The sequence below is a fragment of the Eulemur rufifrons genome, chromosome 4 (assembly GCF_041146395.1).
Source record: "Eulemur rufifrons isolate Redbay chromosome 4, OSU_ERuf_1, whole genome shotgun sequence".
Lineage (NCBI taxonomy): Eukaryota > Metazoa > Chordata > Mammalia > Primates > Lemuridae > Eulemur > Eulemur rufifrons.
Window position 1 is genome coordinate 61,060,932 of NC_090986.1, and position 22,842 is coordinate 61,083,773.

General features: G+C 40.8%; 1 protein-coding gene across 1 annotated transcript in view; it reads right to left on the bottom strand.

Annotated features, from left to right (window-relative positions):
* The window catches only part of ENOX1 (ecto-NOX disulfide-thiol exchanger 1), a 239,815-nt gene that overhangs the window by 89,459 nt on the left and 127,514 nt on the right, over positions 1 to 22,842 (bottom strand). The window contains exons 8-9 of the mRNA XM_069467218.1: positions 19,622 to 19,728; positions 15,571 to 15,688 (exon numbers count right to left, since the gene is read on the bottom strand). Coding sequence (XP_069323319.1) covers positions 15,571 to 15,688; positions 19,622 to 19,728 — 225 coding nt within the window. The remainder of the gene's footprint in view (positions 1 to 15,570; positions 15,689 to 19,621; positions 19,729 to 22,842) is intronic.

Consider the following 22,842-nt stretch of genomic DNA (forward strand, 5'->3'; position numbering starts at 1 on the left):
GCCTAGGGCTGGAAGACGAGAACTCGCGGAGGGCTCTTTCTTGAAGGGGGTGTTGGGCTGGGCCTCCAAGTTGAGCTCCCACTTTGAGGAGCTGAAGGGAAGCAGAGCGGGATTGTCACACGGTGGACACTGCTTTACCGGAGGACCAGCAAACTCCAGGAGGAGGTGCCAAGGCTGACGGGCAAGACCCGTGAAGGGAGAGGAGCACAAGGCGGCTTCTTTCCCAGCCCTGAACCAGGTGGAGGCTGCTCAGGAGAGAGCGTTTCCCCCCCACTCTTCCCTTTCTTTTGATTAGATTTCGGTTTTCTTTTTCATTTTCAATCCCTATTTTCATTTCCAAGATAAAGGACTACGTTTTAAAAAAATTTTTTTAGAGACAAGGTCTCACTCTGTCGCCCAGACTGGAGTGCAGTGGTGTCATCATAGCTCACAGCAACCTCAAACTCCCAGGGCTCAAGTGACTCTCCTGCCTCAGCTTCCTGAGTAGCTGGGACTATAGGCTCAAACCACCATGCCTGGCTAATTTTTCTAATATTTTTTAGAGATGGGGTCTCACTATGTTGTCCAGGCTGGTCTCAGACTCCTGGCCTCAAACAATCCTCCTCCCTCGGCCTCCAGAGTTGTTGGGATTATAGGCGTCAGCCATGGTGCCTGGCCTTTTTTTCAATCTTCTGAAGGCTGTAATGATTGGTTCTTAGGGAAGCCAGACTTAGCTACACACAGATGGATCATAAAATGACACTGGCTTTCAGGGATAGTGACACCCCACAATACCACCACCATGGCGTCCCTCCCTGGCAGACAGTGCAGCTCTGTGGGTACAGGACTGTGCCATGGGCTGTGCTTTGTGTGACTTCACCCTAAGGAGGAGCTGGTCTTGTCCAAAGAGAGAGACTTTAAACAGCAATCCTTCCCCCTAAAACTCACTCCCTGTTTTTCCTCATCAGCCTGCAATGTAAAAGCAGTGGTCTTCCCCTCCCAACTGCTGCATTTCCTTCCCTTTTAACAAATGGTCACTTCTAATTCTCATCAAGAAAATTTCCCCTCAGGAAGTGACATTTTTCCCTCTCCTGCCCTACTCCTACACACACACACACACACACACACACACGCACACACACACACGAACTGGTGTTTCTGCCACATAAAACACATCCACACCATGAAATGTGAAATGAAGACCAGCCCAAACCTAAAGTATCTTCTCAGTTCTAGGCATTGCCCTTTGCAAGGAACAGCAACTTTTTCACAAAGCTTTTACTTTATAACACCACATACTCGTGATAACAAAGCTGAGTTGAATAGAAAACTGTTTTCTTCTTTCAGTTACTTGCACCTTAGGTAAATCCTAACTATCCTGACCACTAAGTGGGAACCAAGACTTTGCTTTTATGCTTGGGCAGTGACTACGCTTGGGCTGCCTGTAAGCCTTCTTGTCTTCACTGTCCTTGTCACCAACACTGAAATTGATTTGTCGAACACTTACTTGTGTCTGGCATTGGGACAAAAAGAATTTCCATCCTCTCTAAACGCACAGTAGGATGACCTGGTATGAACCCCTGGCTGGTATCTCGTGGTATCTGTACCACCTTGGTGTCTCCTACACACGCAATCTTGGACCCACCCCAGACCCTCTGAATCTGAGATTCTAGAATGGGGCCCAGGGATGTGCATTTCGACAAGTTTCTAGAGTGATTCTAACACATGCCAATGTTTTAGAACCACTTCCCTAGCCTTTAGGAACCAGAGTCCCATTTCCTAATGCTTTTTGGATAACTTTCTTCTGGTCTTGTATGTTTTTGATTCTTTTTTGGCACTTGCTTTTTTTCAGCCTTTTCCAACAGTTTCTCTGTTAGTGCAAGAAACTTCTCCTTTCTAGCTTTTACCATCAACACGGCTCTGCCTTCTGCCTGCTCCTTGCCGAATGCTCCTACTGCCTCTCCTGGGATGACACTGTGACTGAATGCGTTCATAAATCCTACAAGCGGTGTCTCCAAACACATTGTTCTGATCTGCTAGATATTGTGTATTACTTTTCTCTGCAGCCATATTTCCAGAGAAAGTTTCTGCCATGGCAGGTTTGTGGCCTGCACCCAGGAGAGACCAAGCTGAGCCTCTAGAACCAACAACCCTTGGCCAGGGGCCCTCGGGGCCAGCCTCTTCACTGTAGGAGAGGAGGCCCCTCCCGTGCGTACACGCTCCCCAGACCAGCCGCTAGATTCTCCGAGGCTTTTCTCCTTGGCAAATGCCCAGGCCTGCCTGCGCCCCTCCCTGACCAGTAAGGGGTGAGAAAGCAGTCCTTGGCTATTCTAGAGACAGAGAAAGGCAGGGACACTCCAAATGCACCTGGCACCGACCTGAAGAGGGGAATTCTCCACCTGGGTCTCCCAGGAAGTCCCTCCCTCCCATTTCTCCTTCCTTTGGTCCTTTATTATTTCCTATGTCAGCCACTTCCTGTCCATTACACATTTTTATCTTTTACTCCATTTTAATTTTGTTCTCATTCGCACATTTTATTACCTTACCTCACCTGTTTTGTTTCTTCCTTCCACCTATTACTGACAGCCATGCATCTTCCTATCATTTGCCAGTGGTTTGCAACCCGCTGTGCATCAGAATCACTCAGAGAGTGTGTTAATGACATGGATGCCTGGGCTTTCACCCGAAGGAACTGGTATTTGCATACAGTCCCCCAGGTGACGCTCAAGTGCAGACAGGAGCGTGAACCACTCACTTATGCCTTCGCTTCTCCACGTTGCCGCAGTACCTGGTATTTGCAAAATGCCACGGAATCCCTTAATTGGTTATTTCTCACAACCTCATCAGGGAAACTCTCTTAGGATGAGCCTTATGTCACTGCTGAGAAAGCCGCGGCTTGGAGAAGGGACATGATTTGCCAAGTCACGCCAGAAACAAAAGCAAGATACTTCCAGAGGCCTCTGGCCTCACGTGGCTCAGTTATTTCTTTACTCTATTCAGTGACTCCAAACTGTCTCTGACAACGACACTGTCTCGGCCAACTCTTGTTGGCCCCTTTCTCAGAGCCACTCTAGTGCTCTGACTGCCCAATCACCCTGTCTCCAAACGAGTGCATCAAGGTGAGCTTGGCAGTCCTCAGTCAGACTCAGAAAGTGGGAAGGAAACATGGAAGGAAGCCAAAGACGTATTTTCAGAAATCTCGGTATTTTTTCTATTCAGACGGCTCCAGTCCACATTCTTCAACTGGACACATCTTCTCATTACTTCTTTTCATCCCTCGAGTTTGAGTGCTATGAAATCCTGCCTCGACAAACTCAGCATTCGTCTCCTCTGAGTCCTTGGGCAGGGAAAGTGCATGCATTTTATAAACTGTCTGGATGGCTAAATTATAGCAATTTTTCCCTGGGAGAGTTGTTCAGACATTAAACCTTCTATATATTGAGCATGATAACCTTTCTCACATCTCCACAAAAAAAATGTTTTTGCTTCGTTCATTAAAATGATTTGTTTTGTGTTTCTGATGAGTATAATTTCACAGGTAGCAATGTTTTATTCTTACCAGAGACTCCTCAGAAAGTGTCTGCAAGTGCTGAAGCATCAGTTAAGCACTATTAATCAAACACTAAATGCTTTTAAACAGCTCTACCTCTTTTTCTAACTGAGAAATAGAGCTGTTTGGGCAAGTTTATGAGGTGACCTTGATTGAATTAACGAGGTCAGGAATGGAGCGGATTTCAAAGCCATATGCAATGATTTTTTTAAAAATGACTTCCTTCCAATTAAGCAAGAATTAGCATAAAATATTTTGTTTCTGAAAGGTTAAAAGAATTCCTCCGAGAAGGCAGCTCACTCGTTACTAGCTTTTTATTGAACAAGAGAGAGAAGGTGCTTTGTATAGTTTTATATAAAGTGCTTTGTTAACATGGCACTGATGATCTAGCATCAATTATAATATTCCTCAGGAGCCTAAATGTTATATAGAAGGGGCAAAAGAGTCCAATTTAAATTTAAATTTTTATTTCAAAGCCCAAGAACCTAACAACTTTCAATTACTTAAAAAAAAAATCAAGATATATTTTTCATCTGCAAAAATTTCAACTTAGTTTTAGAGAAAAAAGTTTCAAATGTTACCTGACTCATTTCTTTCCTCTTCTTCCTCTTAGCTCCATCCTTCACCTTGCCATAGTTCCCCCATGTTTTAATGACCTGAAAGAACATCTCATTCTTCCTGCCCTAAAGCGTAACACAGAGAGTCTCTGATAACGTAATTATGCAAGCAAGATTCCACCAGGGAGAGGGAGGACCAGAGACAGGTTGTAGCTTGGGGACTGCTGGATGTTGCTGAGGAGCATTCGTCCTGAGGAGAAGACCAGAAATACTAGTCTGCATCCTACATACCTGCTCCTGCCCACCTCAGAGAGCCAAGCAGACAGGGATTATATACAGGAGGGACGCACACGGGGCTAGAGAAGGAGATGGGGCTTTGAAGCCAGAGACCAGCTGTGAGACTGTGGCAAGTAACTAAATCTCCATGAGACCTTAGAGTCATTACCTTAAAAATTTGTACAGTACTGTGAGGATTACATAGATAATAGGGTTTTTTTTTTTTTTTTGGTTCAAAAAGAAAAAAACAAAAATATCCCCCAACAGATTAAAAATTAGATCTTAGTTTTAATTTCCTATTCATTCATTTAACAAAATCTTGTCCACCTACTATGTACATCACCATGTGCTGGGCCTTTGGGGAGGAAAAGACCCCGGGCTGAGCCTTTAAGGAGCATCTGGGATGAAGGGTCCTCCCATCTCAGCATGTTTCCACCCTTATTTGCTTAAACAAATGGAAAAGCTTCTCTAGGGCTAAGACAGAGTTCAGATGAACAGATTCACACAACTTCTCAGATGCTCTCAGCTCTCACAGTTCTTACTGTTAGGGTTTATCTGCTGGCTTTTGGCTGTGACGTCTGAGAGCAAAGAGAGCAGAGACTGTGTGGACCCGACGGCTATTCCAGCCAGGAAAAGGAGAACTGATGCTATGATACTAGGATGTTTCAGAGCAGATAAGTGACACTCTGAGATCACAAATGCAGTCTCAGTCTTATAAGCCTCTGCTATTTTTTTCCCCTCAATCTGGCACTGCAAAACAAAGGATGTGGTATCATTCACATTGTGAGAATTCACTTAGAATATCTGTTGTTTCAATTTTATCACTGCTTTGTATTATGACATTATTTGAGACAATTTGTTGAGGCAAAGAGCTAAGGATGGAGAAATGAAGGGCTTTAGGATACTCAAGAGTGTATATACTACTCTAGAAAATTCTAGTATTGTAGATGAAGTTCATCAAAACAACTGACTGGTAAATCACTAAAAGTCGAGTGAAATCTCCCATTCTACCTCCAAAAACCTTGCCAAATATATGTTGTAAATTAAGTTGTGCCTGAAAACTTGTAATCACAAATATTCAATATTAAATTGCAGTATTTTTTCAGCAACTCAATCAATTATTGTTGGTGGCACCAAAATTTATTTTTTTTCATTAATTTAGAACATTGGGAGGAGGGAGAAGATATATTACTTCCAAGATCTCTTCCAGATCAAAACTTCCCTGAGTCTGTGACTCTCAGTCAGACTGATATTATTGTAGACGCTCTCCCTCAGACTTTTATTTTAAGATATATTGAGAGGTACAACTCATAAAGAAAAGCCCTGGGATCAGGGAAACAGGGAAAGGCACTTCAATAAATCTTGTAATTAGATGGTGAGTCAATAAACTGGTGATCTTCGGGTGGGCTCTCCCAGCCCCTGGGGGTGCAGAGGGAACACGGAGTGAGAGGAGAAATCAAAGGGCTGATATTACAGCTCAGATCTTTCCAGATCAACCATCAAGTGTGTGCCTGTGTTTTAAGGAAATTATTTTTCTCTTTATGTTTTTGGAGAGTTAGGAAATGGAAAACATGGGCTGTGACAGTGTGTGTGTTTTACGTAAAGGAAGCACACACCATGGCACTGCACATTCCCAACGTACGTCACCTCTTCAAAGCAGTTCTTGTTCTTCTTTTTCTTGTCTAAAGCCATAGAGCAGACTCTGATTGGAGGAAATAAATATCACTCCACCAGAAAAGGGACTGAGCCAATTTACTGAATATTTTTTTAAAGCTGGCTTTTCTGTTGGAATGGGCTTAAATACACTTTGCTGGGTGCACTGCCTAATGTTGAGGCAAATCCCTTTCTACTTAGTAGAAGATACTGAAAATGATGGGAAGACTAAGCATAAGCCCCAGTCGGCTTTGTCTGGATTAACATTTTAAGGTAATAAACATCTCCAGTCTACCTTTGCCTCGAAATGGCATTATGGCACCACGCACACAGCAGGCACTCAAAATCCCTGGCTGATTTTATTTGGTTACTGACTCGTATGATGCCACTTAAGGCATCTGAGAGAGATTCGGGAGTCTTTTCCCCAAATTCAGTGGTGCCATAAAAGGGTCATTGGCCTGGAAAGAAGAAGCTTGTATTGAGTTCCAGCCTTTCTCCTTACAATCTTGGGTGAATAACTTAACTTCTCAACATGGGATTGCATTTTCATATTGGTAAAAAAAAAAAAGTTTTATAATATTTCTAAGATCTCTTCTATATCTGAAATGATTCATCATTGCCAATCTCTCTGTGGGGAAGAACTCAACATTTCTGCCTGGCTTAGAACTTGAATTATTTCTTAGATCTATTATTTAATAGTTATACAAATATAATTAGCTCTTAGAATAGGAAATTGTAAGATGATCTGGTCTGGAAAGGTGGGTTAAATGTGGAAATTCTCTAATTTAAAGCAAGAGAAGCCAATTCAATAAACCATCAGTTTCTGATACTGGTCACAATTTGTCACTACTTTTGACTTTCCAGAATGATTGGAAATGGCCAGATGGTATTCCCCAACAGACATGAACTTTACCATAGGTTCTCCTAGATAATTTATAAATTAATATTTACTGTAGTTTTAATTATTAAAAAATGTATGTATATATTGTGGACATTTTTGAAATTCACAAAAAAGAAAGCAAAAATCACTTTTAATTATCACTGGATAGTTTGACCTATATCCTTACAGATTTTCCCCTAACATATAAATTGTGAATATAACACATACACACACGACTGGAATTATGTTCCATGTTGATTGGTAACTGCTTTTATCACTTAGCAATAGACTGAGAACCTTCTCTCATCCCATCGCATAGTCTAAAACACGATTTTTTTCAAGGCTGCTCATGGATATACCAATAATTAAGCAAAACCCTCACATAAAATATTTATATGTTTCTAAAGTAATTCTGAGAATTGAAAATGTAGGCATCTGCTTCAAGCTGCAATGGCCCAGCAGGCCCCAGGTAGAAAGCAAGGGTCCCTGGGGCACAGTAGCTCTAGAAGTTCGGGTGGGCTCGTTAAAGAACCTGCACCACCCTGCCTGGAGCACTACAGTTAATAGACTCTGTCATGCTGCTTTGCTCCAGAAACGTCCCTCCCACTTCTCTGCTAGTGGTGGCAGTCTCAGATAAAATTTTCCTTCTCTAGCCACTTTCCAGAAGGCTTCCCACATCCTGGAAGTGGGGGGAGGAGTCGCTGAGCACTTCTCTCTTTCTCTGATGTCAAGGGTAATCAATCAAGAAAAAGAGAAGGGTCCCTAAGCCATTTAGATATGGGAGAGCTTACTATAATAACAATTTCTATATTCCTATAAACTTCAAATTCCAGAGCTTACAAGTATGAGATAAGTATCATATAATAGCAAGTGGAATTTCCAAGACAGGGAAGAAAGTAATTACTTCTTTCATTAGTTACGTGGCCCTTAACTACGTATGGCTAACTAGAATTCTACAAGACATCTTCTTGTCTTCACTTTCGGGATTCACACAGTAGACCTAGCATCGTCAGGTCTTTGATTAATGAAGTTTATGGACAACAGTGCTAGTGGTCAAGGTATAATAGCTTTATGTCACCAACTGTGTTCTGATGAACAATGCAGTATAAAAGCAGAGGAGAATTAGGACAATGACGTTCATAAACAGTACATCACAGTGCTAAGAGGTTGGTAACAGCATATGTTTTAATACGGTCTGGTATTGATTCTTTTGGCCAATGTCCCACTTTAACAGTGTTATAGTCACACTTCAAGATTTTAGATGGAGAGGTATAGAAGAAAATCAATATATACTATTTTTCCACAACCAACTGGCCTACATATCTATAGCTTCTCTGCCACACTCATATTTAAGGGACCTAAAAGATGCTTTTGGAAGGTCTGATAACAGTTACCAGGCTTTTAGTAACCTCAGGTATCCACTCTGACCACCTCAAAGATTTTAGCTTCAACTCTCAAGGTTCATGGGGAAGAGCCCATGATTCAGAAAGGATACACACTTATTTGCTCTATATTTTCTATTTAATTAATATATAAAAGGGGAAGCTTTTTTTAAAAAAAAAAATTTACTTGTTATACAAGGAGGCCTACCTGAAACCAAAATCATTAGAATTATTGTTACTGCATTTTAAAAAAATACATAGAAAAAATACTTAATATAGTTAAGCTGTGCAAAAGAAAAAAAATTGGAAGCCTAAACATTCTTTTGCAATGTTCAAACACAATTTTTTCTTCTTTCCTCATTGTTCTTAAACATTTAAATATTAAAAAAAGAGCAGGTATTATTTTTATATCAAAAACAGGTTTTATTTTTAAAATGTTATATGCTGCCAGAGGGCAATGGGGTGATCTACTAAAAGTGTTTTGTACAAGCAGCTATTTGAATTGTAGGCAAGCACCTGACCAAATCTGTCAGTGTTAAAAAGGATTATCCCTTTTACATAATCAGAAATTAAATCAGTTTACATATTGCTTATAAACTATTTTTAATAAAAGGGACAATCAGGAATACATTCTACTAAACAATTCTTTCCTATGTTTAGGAAAGAAAAAAAAAAAGCTTACCAACTTACCCAGATTCTGTCATCTAAACTCCCTCAAAAAATATTCTGATTTTTTTCTAGAAGTTGTGCAAACCACACTTAAATTCCACAACACTGTGTTAATTTTGCTCAAACGCAAGCTGAAAACATATTTTAACATCCTGTCAGAATGAGATACTAAGAGTGTCGATAAAATGACACTAAAATAAATGTAAATTTAGATTGCTGTTACAAGTGGCTGCTTGGCTCTGGGAGGATGTTAGGTTGCTATAGTATTTTCCATAGCAACTTTGCATCTTATTACATAAATATTCCCTCAGTGTCCTTAAAGCCTGCTAAGGAAACAGGATTAAATCTACTCTCCTTTGTAATGATCCTGCATCAGACCTTACCAGGATGAAATGCCCAGAAAGCATAATCAACTGTAATCTAGATAATGATGCTCCTGGCAGTCAAGCAGCATCAGGGCACTTCAGGCTGCACCCAGGTGGCAGAGCTGTGACCGCGTGCTGCTCACTGGCCATGCTTCTCACCGTTTCCCAGGGCAAGGCCTCTGCAGCTCTCCCTTTCTGAAAATTGGTTGTTAACTTCCTCATTCTTCTCCCGGGCCTGCCGACTGCTCATCAGCCCCCAAGCCCTCCACCAGGCTCAAGGGGCTCATGGCACTAGGCACGAAGCCAGGGCTAATAAAGCCCAACTTTGCTCCACAAATGCAGCTGGGAAAATGTGCTGGGCTGTCACACAGGAAACCGTGTGGGGAAGCCCCCAGCTCCAAGCTAGTATCGAACAGGTGTGGCTTGTCTAAGAACCTCAGCTAGGGCTCAGCGCGGCTTTATGGAGGTACGGCACAGTTGAGTAGCTAAGAGATTTGGGGAAAATATTTGGTCTCCCAGACACAATGCAATTTCAGCAACACAGATCGATTTTACATGAAATACGTGATTATGGAAACTTTGTGCATGTATGAGAGAGATGTCAAGAATCATGGCATTGGTAGGTGCTCCATGAAAATAGGATTATAAGGCAGCTAAGCTTAACGACAGTTTAGACTTGAAATGTGAATTTACAAAACATAAACACAGTCTGGTTGGGCACAAAGAATGTTCCCATTAAAAAGGAATCCTCTGCCACAGGGTCAATTTAAACAGCCTCTGTCTCCTTGTATTTAAAAGGTAAAGCAATTTACAAAAAATAAATAAATAAATAAATAAAAAAATTCTACACTTTTCAGCAGCATGTCCATTATGGAAAGGGAATTGTAACTGCACATGAAATTAGAGAAATGAAAAATCGACCCAAAAGAAACATTTATTTGAATTCCTTTGCCAAGATTAGCAAGATTTTAAAAAACAAATAAAGGAAAGAAACAGAAAAGGCTTGGCTCCTTGCAAAGGAAGCTCTATTGCAAGAGTTCAAGAAGGAAGCAGGCTACGCAGCCTACCTTGCAAGAGTTTTTTCAACATCTTTATGCCGTATTAGGTTTGATTAATCACATTTCCTTGTTTGGGCCTTGGGTTCCTAGATGTTCGGTTGAGGTTGTCTTGAATTTGGTGGTCACTGATGGACACACACTGCTGCTCCGTTTCTCTCTCAGGACATAACACCCCAGGCTGGTCATTACGTGTGAAAACAGCTTATCCTTTCACGTTTCCACTCAACACGGATGTTTTTGCCTTTGGGGTCTGCTTGTGCCGGAAGCTCAGACCCTGGCATGTGGCCTCAAACTGAGCCATCTCACTTTCGGTGTCTGAATGCTCTTGTCTGTCTGCCAAGTTCTGAGCCACTCCAGAGTAAGACTGCTTTAGATCACATTCAGTGCTTCCTAAAAGGACACTTCTACCAGCTGTGCATGACAAGGGCCTCCTTCAGTTGCTGCAAGAGCCAAGTCTGGCATTTAATAACTCTCTCCTTCTGTGCCCAGGCTGGTGCTGGGGAATGGTGAGCCTCTTCTTAAGCTTGTGCCTGATTATAATTTCCCTGTTGTTCATCCCTTAGGATTGTTCAGAAGCAATACCATGCAGGAAACAAAATACATTAGAAAAGCAAAGGTAGTCCTGGTATTCAAAGAAATCAAGGGGATAGCTGGATAAAGCCTTATTATTATCATTAATATTTAACCTAAAGAGACCAGTTACATATGAACCTATTCAGACAGACTGAATATTGCTAGTACCAACTAAGCTTAATTATGAGTTCCTAATTTGATTTAGTGGCTGATTTGGAAAATCCTTGATTTCTTAGCGAAATTAAAAAAAAATTCTGTACCTATGTTGTGGTGAATTTCCATGGAAAACTGACAACCCAGAACATACTCTGTATAATTAAAAGAGTGTTTGCTCCTATAAAGAGCTCAGAGTTTAAATGAGGTATAATTAAAATCCAAAAACATTTGCTTGTGTATTATGGAATTGTATAATGGTTTGTCTATTAAACAAGGGACTTTTTAGCTTCACTCTTCTAAAATTTGCATTCAATGTACACCCATCAAATATTGTGAGAGGTATCTGCATTAGGTAGTGATGTTCATCTTGGTTTAGACTAAATTTAATTTACTGGCTTTAGGACATACTTGACATTAGGTATCAGATTTTTATTAACTTAAAATGTTTATTCTCTTCAAAAAGAGTTTCACACCCTTCAGGACAGGGTGCCCTATAACTAACTCTTTCTATGTCCCCTGAGTCCACAGTGCCTTGAACACAAGAAAGTGCTCCACGAATGTCTATGACAGTTAGAATGATGCTGGTTACAATTCTCTGGGCCACGGCCTATTCAGCATGTGGCACTGAATTTTCAATGTATAAAGTTCTGAACATTATGAGGAAATGAATTATCCTTGTTTGAACAAGCTTCTTAACACCTGCCATTTAAATTTCATTAGAGCAAATATTCTCAGGGTTGCCATTCCTAACAACTTATGGGACAAAGGCATCAAAAACATTGAGACCAGAAGAAGGGGAATGTTCAATTGAAGTCAACAACTTTTACTAAGCACTTATTGGAGAAAAGCCCAGGGCCAGGTATTAGAAGGTGACTAAGATGATAAGCAGAGTTAACATTTACTGAGTACTTATCATATGCTCAACATTGTAAGTCAAGTCAGAAAGGCCTTATGCTCATTGACTCATTTAAGTCTCACAATACTAAAACTGATTGGGTTTTGCTGTCCGAGGCATTATAATCTAGGACAGACTTCCTCTTTCCTTTCTTCTATGTATTCCTTATGAACACCTACCCGACCCCTACAGTCAACCTGGAGGGAGGGAGGGAGGAAAGGAAAGAGTGGGAGGGAGAGGGAGAGAGAAGGAAGAATAGATCTGGATTTAAAAGTTTGGCTTGATTCCAGTAGGAGGCAGACTAAGCAACAATCAATGTGAATTCATATCAAAAATTATCTTCACAGGCTTTGGAACAGGATGCCAATCTTCTTGAATGAATGCTTTGATAAATCTGTCAGGATTTTCAAATTTATTAACAAAGTTCATTTCCATTTTTATCAGCATCTTAGTTTTGCTCCAGCAAACTTCGTTTCCCCTTCAAGATGCAACTGATGAGGAAGCGCGAACAGCTCACCCAGAATTATGTTGTAGTTACAGCAGTACTGGAGAACTCTAGCCTAAGACATGTTGTGAATTATTAGTTGTAAATTATTATATGCGGCAAAAAGCAAAAGTACAATGAAATATTCTTCACAACCAAAAGAACAGAGATAAAGCAAAATATATATTTTTAAAAAAGTAAACCCAAGGGATCATCCAGAGTCTGTACACAATAAATTGTGCCTTTTCTAGAAACCAAACCAAGTCGATTCTCTCCCTCTACCCCAAGAAATAAAACCCACACAGATTAGTTTTTGTCCGAGTAGAGAGATGACAAGCAAGGCTGGCACTGGGGGAATCACGTCCTCCTGGTACAGGCAGGTGGCTCCCCAAAAGGATTCTTGGGTCACCTACCATCCAGGAGGTCTGGGGCAAAATCCCACTGTTTTAGCAGAGACAAAATAGGCAAGGGATTCCTTAAAGAGCACTTCAATTCTACTTCAGCATTTGGCAATTCCCCTGTCAGTGAACTAGAGCGCTACATTTTGAGAGGACTGCTCCTATGTAGGTGACTGGCAGATGCAAATCTGTACCTAAAAATGAGTGACGTGTTACCTAAGGAGATACCGCGAAAGGTGTTTCCCTCAGGCTCTTGGCCTCCAGCCTCCCTTGCTTCAAGCAGCGGTTAGCAGGGATTTGTCTGCAGTTTGGTCAAAAGACCAGATGGGGATTCTTGCTGTCAGGCCGAGTCCCCAAATACACAGAGCTGAAAGAAAAACCACCACCTGCCCTATGGCAGGATCTTCAGGGCGTGATGGAACAAAAAAGGTTAGTTGCTTTCCTTTCCCTTTAATCAGTCCTGCGCTTTCTTCAGAAACCACATGCTGCGTTCTCTGGTCCATCTCATTTTGAAAAGTACAAAAGAGACTTTGAACTCCTCGGGGGCCTGGCATTTGAACTTCAGTTCCTTCATCTCTTCCCTCAGTACCTGGTATACAACATGCACTGTGTCTTGCTCATTAATTCTGCCGACCAAGTTAAAAGCCTGGCAAAAGTATTTAAAAGTTTAGGTTCCACCTCATGCTCTCATCCGATGCCTGGGCGACAAACCATGAGAGGTCTGGGAAGATGGCTTCCTAGTCCAGTCTCCAAGGAAAACCTCTGGAGGCCGCGGGGTGAAGTCCTCGACATCTCCGCAGATCCTTCTGCAGCAGGGTCAGGCCCCAGTCCTGTACGTATCCACTTGCTGCCCTGGTTTGCAGGACCTCCTCTGTGAGCCTACTGTTCACAGTCATTACTATTCTGCTCCTATCCTCAGCAGACTACGAAATTATACACATTTCTTGGGAAATTGACAGGTTGTTTAAAAAGAAATGTCACCAAAAAAAAAAAAAAAAAAAAAAAGCCACAGGTTCAAATCAGAATTTCTGATCGACTCAATTCTTTTCTTCTACACCTACCTTATAAGGATTTGTTAAGAATCCAAGTTTCATGTCAACTTGCACCTCATCTAGAAACTTCAAAAGTGATGAAAGCTTTTTGGAGAAAAAAGTTTTATTTCTCTATCTGAATATTTCATTGAATTTAATAAAACCACACTAAAACTCCTTTCTTGTGATATATGAAGGTTTGTACAATAGAAATGCTGTGAGGAAGGTGGTCTCCTCAAATAAGCAAATCCAAACCTGATAATAAAGCAGCCCTGAGAAATCTGATAGGAGCTACACGGGAGATATATACTGACACATAAATGCTAGGTGCATTTTTCAAAGGATATATGGCTTCAGAAAATAGTGGCATGGTGCCTACTTGTATGCTAGGTTTCTAAAAGATTTCAATGAATGGAATTTGAGGATAGAAGGGAAATTTTCTAGATAGTGATTCTCAAACTTTAGCATGCATCAGAATTTCCTGCAGGGTTTAAATCACAGATTGCTAGATCTCACCCCCTCCTCCCCTCAAGAGAAGTTTTTGATTCAGTAGAGGTCTTGGGTGGGCTCTGATAATTTATATTTCCAATAAGTTCCTAGAGGATGCTGTTATTGGGCTGGGTGCCATACTTTTTAGAACCACTGCTTTAAGGAAATTAAAGCGCCTTCTGTAGATGCCTGGATGCAGGAGCATCTTCTTGTGACGAGCACCTGCACCTCTGGCATCCTCTTTCAAAGGCCTGGAGAAGCAGAATGTCCTGACCACTTTGCAGTCTCGATGACCTGATCCTTTCTGAATCTTGATTTTGGCTCCTGCTAACAAATTAGCAAACGTCCTCCATTCCTGGTTACCTGTAATCTTTCTGGTAAAAAGCCTAAGACAGGCTGTGTGTGTTTTATTCTCTAGTACATGGGAAGAAACAGATCAAATCTATGCCATCTCCCCAGTTTTCTTTTTTGGCAATGCTGGCAATGGTGGTTCTTCCTAGGGCCTTTGATAACCCCCTTCCACTCAGACAAGCAGATTCCCTTGATGTCTCTGGTTTTGAATGAGTGTTTCCCTTGCCTACTTTTACGATACCAATGGATTTACATATAATTCAAGGAGAGAGTTTTAAATCAGCCTCTCACATTAGACAGAGCACAACAAACAAGGTTCTCTCTAAACTTCTCTCCTATTTACAACTCAAGGAGTGACGCCAAATGGGAGCACTGTTTTGATTATAGGTTTGGTGAACTAAAATTTATTGGAAAAGAAGTCTAATTCTCCAGCATGTTGGCTCAGAAGCTGGAAAGCTCTTTTAGGGATTAAACAATTCCCATGTAAGAAGTGCACTGACTGGAACCAAATTTTATCTGTATTTCAGTGTCAGCCGTGGCTGCCATACTCCGGAAAGGGATTTTTATGGAAACAAGCAAATGTCTCTGAAAGAAAAAGTATTATGGCCCCAGATATATGTATGGAGAAACAACTGGAACAATTTAAATTGCTATGTTCCTAAGGAGTTTAAAGTTCTATTAATAAAAAGCAGAGTCACTCACAGATGAAGTTTAGTATAATTCAAATAAAAGTGAGTTATATGGCCATTTCCCAATACTTATTCCCCATCTGAGATTTGGAAGATCATTATACCTCATAGGTCTGTGGCAGTTAACAGCATTACCTGATTCATCGACTCTCATTTTCTTAGTAGGGCTGTCACAATTCTCATCGTCAGACATTTCCATTTCTTCTTCGCGGCGGATGCCCATGAGCTGCTCACTTTGAGCATTCCGGAGCTCCTGAAAGTACAGGATACACAATGTCAGGGTCACAGACACACCTGCCTTTTCCCGATGGGCTTGGGGTATATAATGACTGACATATCAACATTCAGAATCCAAAGCTTTTCCCTCCCAAGCACAGGCCCACCTAATCTAAATGAAGTTCTGAAGAATTTAGGGCAGAGGAAAGACCCAGGTCAGACTTGTGATATATCCCTGCTCACCAAGGATGAGCCAAGGGCTCTTCAGCAAATTATTTTTTCTCTCTTAAGTCTCAATTTCCTCATTTATAAAAAAAAAAAAAAATAGGGGATAATAATAACATCCACCTAGCAGGGCTCTTGCAATAACTGCTTAGAAATACCTGTTACATGGCTGGCACACAGTAGAGACTTATTCCTTATGAGTAAGAACATGAACAATAGAATTAAAAAGGCCTGGTCTACCAATGACTCACTGTGTAACATTTCTTCATCTCTCTTAGCTTCAATTTGCTCACTGGAATATTGTAATAATTGTTTTGAGGATGAAATGAGTTAACACGTGTACTATAGTTATCATCATGCAAGATCCTTGGTTTGCTAAGTTGATAATGTTGACCACTATTATTTTTCACATAAAGATAGTGCCCCTGCATGTGTATATGTGCCTGTGTGTGATCCCCCAAACATACACACACACACACACACACACAGTCAAACATATCCAAAACTTAATTAAAAAGATGTTAGAAAACAAAATAAAAGCAGATGCCTTCTCTTTTTGTATTTCACATTATTTTGTAAGGGTAATGGTTTTGGTTGTAATAGTTGCTTTAGCATCACTTTTAGAGCCACAGATCTTAGAATCGTATCTTCCTTTCTCCATTTATGAAGGGAGTGATGACAACCAAGTTCTTTGAGCCTTTGTCTATTCACCCATAAAGGGGGAATAGTACTAATACAATGAGGTTTAAATGCAATAGTGTATGTGAAAACTCATTGTAGAAAGTAAGGAATTTTACAATAAATTTTTTACTATTTACTGTGCCTAAAATAACAACATTGTAATCATCTACATTAAATCACTATATTATCATTTTGTAACAAGATGTATGTTATATATTTGTGAATCCTTATTTATTCTGTTCTCTTACATGTACTGTCTTCAAAAAGACTTAAAATAGGGAAAAGGCTCCATTATTCTTTTTTCCTTATTTAAATTAAAGTTTCTAAATAAAAATCAAATAGTTAAAATAATTTCATTTTGTAATCAATAAACTTATGAGTAACAATAAAACTAAATTACTACACCTAATTTATTAGTGGCATGACTTTAAACATAGTTCCAGTGCTCATTTGATGGATCTGTATATATCCACTCCATGTTATAGGTTCTCTCAATTCTCGTCTCTCTTTAGCTCAAGGATTTTAACTGCATGATGATGGAAAGCAAATTATTTATTGCTAACCATATTTGAATGGTCAACTCTGCACCCTGGGAATCCCCACTGCAGACGACAGGGAAGGGGAAAGGCGGAGAGGCAGGGCCTGGGGTGGGGACAGGGGAACCAATCACAGGGCAGCCCTCAGAGGCCACCAAGAAGGCAGATGAAGCCTCCTTATTTGATCATGCCACCCAGAAGAAAGAGGTGCCAATTCTGTCTTAAATAACACCATCAGGCATTGGAGGCAGGTGTCACGCGTGATTAGTGGGAGAATTTTTAGGTTGTGGACAGCTAATTTTTCTACTGACAATGCCCAGAGAGGTGGCTTGAAAATATTTGAAACAAGTAAAAATCAGGGGGAAAGAATAAACGAGGCTGAAAGTGCCTGTTGTTTAGTGCCTACAATTAATGACAAATTATCACATGGTAGATGTTCTTGTGGGAAAGGTGGTGAAAAGGAAAAAAAAATTGAGGGGGGAAAAAAAAAAGGTGAGGGTGTTTCCACAGGGTGCCTCTGGTTTAGCAGTAAATCGCTAGTACACTCTCATACATCTGTAGAGGTGTTGCAGATAATTAACAGATGCTGTACATGGGTATGTGGGAAAAAAATCAAGCCAATTATCAAGCTTATATGCAACTGAGAAATCATCCACAATGTTAAATTACCAACCGGTATTTAATCAATTAAGCAACACGTAGGAGAGAAAATCAAAGGTAATTTAGACTTCTATTTCCTAACACATATCAAAGAGGTGGGGAAGTGGCAGGAAGGCACAAAGACCCTTCGCAGGAGCACCTTTGACAACTGCACCCCATCTTCCCTCTGGAGCACCCAGTTCTACCTCCCAGCACCAGGCAGAGCGAGCAGGCTTCCTGACCTAGAGCAGTGCCCGGAGCCTTCACCCTCACTGCCCCGGCACAGGGCAGGCAGGGCTGAGGGGAGGCGGGAAGCGTGACTTAGATCAATATCTGACATTTGCTGACACTCACATTCTAATGACAGCCTTTTGATGCCTGGGTTTATTCAGCATCCTGCCACCTGCCTTTCTCTTAATATTCCTTTTTTAATCAGGTTTCATGTTTATGTGATGAAAAAATAAATAAACAATTCATAGACTGATCATTCCCAAATGATCAGTCGTCTATGGATTCCAATTTGTATTCTCATAACCCCCAGTTTATATATTGCATCATAAATGAAGGACTCTTTTCTTCTCCTGAAAATTAACTTGACCAGGGTCTCAACTCAGTGTCAAAGAGAACATTGGGTACACATTCTTTGTATTTTCTGGTCCCTGAAAAATTAAAGAGAGATCCCACCTCCCTTTACTCATCATCCTGAACACAAAACCAGACCTGTATCATTCACCAACCCTCTTAGGCATTAGTGAACAAAATAAAAAATGCCCTTCTTAACAATAAATTGCACTAGCATTTTAAGTGTCACATTATTGTGAAGTCATTCAGTATTCACCATAATAACAGTGATAATAAAGAATTCATTTGGTATTCATGTGGATGTTACATCTAGTGCTATTGGTATTCAACTGTAATTTAGCATTAGTTAATGGGCACTTAAAATGCTACCCAAATGATTGATATCACAGCACTTTGTGGTCCCTCAAACTCTGTATAAAACACTTATTTTACAAGTGTGAGCCAAAGTCATTAAATAAATAAACCTTACCTTCCATAAGTTTGAGATTTTGAAAGAGGGGAATATCATTTAGAGAACTTTAATATTAACATGCTAGTGATGGAGAGGCATCCAAATGAAAAACATTCTCTCATAAAAAATAAAAAAGAAGCAAACAAAGACAGTATACTTACTTTTAAATTACAGGTTCAAAGCGTACACTACACTGTGGAGTTAAAAATAACAGCTGGATGACCAATGACTCATGACACATTTTGGCCCTTCTAGGTGGCAAGGAAGGTCAAGTCTGGACTCTTTTTTTGTGGGGTAGATACTCACACTCCACACATGCATTGATGCTGAAGGGTGGACTCAGCTAGCCTGGACTTCCCTGACAACGTTTGCTCTGGGCAGAGGTGCAACAGAACCTAACAGTTAGCTCAGGGGGCTGAGACATTGCTTATGATGAGGAGGCATGGATGGAAAGGCACGCTTGTCATTTCTAGCCCAAAGGACAACCATCATCATCACGTAGAACACTGAGAAAAAAATCTGTATTTAAAAGCTAGTTTTCTATTTTAAGTTACACTTTTCTTCAAAATAATTTATGCAGCAAAGTGTCTTGGTTTATTTCTGAGCTCTTTACTGTGAATGGGAAGGATTCTTTTCTCCCTTTGCAGGGGAGAAAAACACTCTCTTCTCTAAGTGTTAAGTCAGCTGCTTTTCTGGACAAGGAACAAGTCTGAGCTGAATTTGGAGCTGACAATGAGAAAGGACAATGGCAGGAGGACTGCCCACTGCAACAAAAACCACAATGGCTGCAGCCACACTGTTCTCTGCCAATCCAGCTGTGTGATGGTGGTTAAAAAGTAATAATAAAATCACCAACCTCAGAATGCTTTCGCCAAATGTCTATGTTCTTGCGCTGGGCTTTCGAGAAATGGTCCCAAGCTTTTTGTCTGGTGGAAGCGTTGAAAACGGCCACAATCTGCTCAACTTTGGTGAACAAGGAAGTCAAACAAGACAAGTAATTTATGTTGTGATCACTATAGGGAAGCAAAGCAAAGACACTAGGAGTCTATGGATGATGTTACAATAGAAACAACATCATCAATATCCATCCAATTTGTGCCTTTTTGTACTTACATTTTAGCAAGGTTGGGGATGTCTCCCTTCAAGTCTGTCTCCATAACTTTAGGTTAAAACAAATTCTAAGTATGACTGGGAAAAGGTCGTGAGCATCTACTTCCAAGCATTCTTTAGCTCTTGCTTAAATGTGGGATTTGGTGCATCTATATATCTAGATCTACAGATATATAGACACAGGTGCTGGCACACAGAGATAGATACATAGAGAAAGTAATGCCTGGGTTGGGGGCTTCGAAGTGAAGCCAAGGTGGAGTAGCTGAATGAGGAAGAGCCAAACATACATCTTTTTCTCTTTTGGCCTGTCTCAAGGACTGAGTTGCAGCCCTCTGAAGACATTACTGTGTTCAAGTTCCAAGATGGGGCAATGGATAGTTGTGTCATATCTGCCCTCAATCTTAGGGGCCATTTTCCCTCCTTGGCTCCTTTTTCTCCCCCTGTTGCACCGACTCCAGCCAGCCCTCCAGCCCCGGTCAGGGACCAGGGGCCACCACCTCCACTTCAACCGACCAAGGCTCACCCAACCAGCAGCACTGGCATGCAGGCCTTACTGCAGCACCATGTGGCACCCTCCATAGCTCATCATGATCACAGACCAATGTCACTTTCATAAGGCTCCCCTCCCCCTGGCTCCCAAATCAGTTGAAGTTCTAACTCTATCACCTTGACTTTGTTTAGCACTTCTGTTGCTTCTAGGCGCTATTGTAATGGTAAATGTTGAGGGGCTGTGAACAAAACTTTGTAGAGAAAGGGATGGGCTCTTAGTAGTATTGGGTGTTAGGGGTGGGGCCAACCAACTTAGACTCAATCTTGCTTAAACAGTTATTGATCTAGTGAACATAGGATTAAGGAAATTAAAGCCCTGAGTTAGTCATATGATTAAACCTGAACTTCTAAATATTTAGTTAGGAAGACACAGTTAAAATTAGGCTCCCATGGATGTTAATACCCTATCAAAATATATCTTTTGCAAGTGATTCCCAAGGCTCTATTATAAAAAAAGGACATCAAGGTTCATCCAAATCTTCTGGTATCCAAAGGATGTCCAAGAGTAACAGAATAATCCTCATAGAACAACGTATGGTGTCACAATTTTACAAATCAGCACACAAAATAAACGAGTGTATGATGCAGCAGAATTCCATTCACTTACAACATTGTGAATATCTTCTATGCTAATGAGCAACTACTTCTCAACCTATGGGTAATTTTTACAGGGGGTTTTATATTTACTGTTTTCCACCTTAGGAGAACCCACCTCCAAATCTCCTTATTTAGCAAACCTTGTCCTGACATCAAGCCTGACAAGAAGGGACAAACAAAGGTTGAGACTGAGTATTTGGGTAGGAATCGTCCAAATTCTGCCATCAAAAAGGGTAGGCTCTTAAAAAAAAAAAAGGTACACTAAAGAGAAAATTATATACGTTCATAAATGGGGGATGCACATGGAGGAACACAGAAGGGAAAACGCTTAGAAGAAAGACTCAATGGCCTAATATTGCACAGGTTTAAGGGCAAAAATAGATCCCTTAATATGCACTCAAGCCACGTGCTATTCAAGATATCCTGTCTGAGGCCAAGTGCCTCTTTCACTTAGAACGTTTTATTACCATATCCCAGGGTATAAGTTCAATTCATTCATCCATTCATTCAGCAAACATCTGGGATCCTACCAGGTAGCAGGCACTTGACTGATTGCTAGAAATATATGATTAAGATACGGTCCTGCCCTTGATGAGAGCACAGTCTCTAAAGAGAAAGAAAGGTAAGCAGATAAGTATCCTGTGCAAGACAGGTATGGATGACAGCTTTGGGGACACAGAGAAGAGAGTAACTAAGTAGGTGGGTGGAATCAGGAAACAACCCACAAATGAGGCAACATTTCTGCCAGGTCTCAATAGTGAATCAGTGCTTGCTTGGCAGAGAAGGCAGGGGTGGCCTGTTTAAAGGCTGGCATGGAGATATAAGAGGACTTTGTGTGGAAGGAGCTGGTAGGGATGGGGCTAACGCTGGGTGAGAATGGATAAAGGACCATGTAAGCTAACTCAGATTGCGAACTCTACGCTGTAGCCCAGGGGAGGCATACCCAAGGAGGGTTTGCTTCAGAGAAATTACAAAGGCTTGAATTTAGGCAGAGGCTCTGTAGGGGAGTATGGAGCATGCAGTTATTTGACAGAGTTGATAAGATGAGGTGGCTCACTTGGAGGGGGACAGGAGGGAGACCAGGATGAGTCAAGATGGGAAGTACGTTAGAGACCAAGAGAATGAGCACAGGTAGGGGTCTGAGAAAGAAGACAAGACATTTGCTTTTGGACATGCTGAGTTTGAGATACCTGAAGGCCACCCAACTGGAACTGAAATATGGACTAGGGGTTCAGAAAGAAGTCAGAATCCACAGAGATATGTGTGAAATTTTCTGGGCCATTTTTAATTTTTTATAATGGCATTCTTTTCAATAGGATAATTAATTAAAAGAAAAACTAAAGGTAATTTAATTTCATATTTTTCTTATAAAGTTTTACACTTTTTTCCTAACATATTCACCAAAAAGCAAAAAAACAAACAAACAAACAAACAATAACTGGGTCCCTCAGTGTGAGTTTGAAGACTCTCTCACAGCACTCGGATGTTACAGTTTACTTCTCTCACTCCTGCACAGTCTGGTCTGAACCAGCCATTTCATTACAAATGAAAAGTTCTTGGGCACACAAAAGGACTCCAGAGGAGTGCTTGGATCAGCATGAATTCGTCATCACTAGGGAAAAACCACCTCCAAGCGCATGCCCTAATGAATGTGATTCAAAGATAATATATTTTTAAAATCATAAATCAGGATTTCTACTAGTATCACTGTCATAGGCAAAGACCATACATTATTCAATGTCTACAGGAGAAACACCAAAGAGCAAGTCCATGAATTAGATGACCACTTACTACTTCTCCACTGTAATTCATACTACTTCT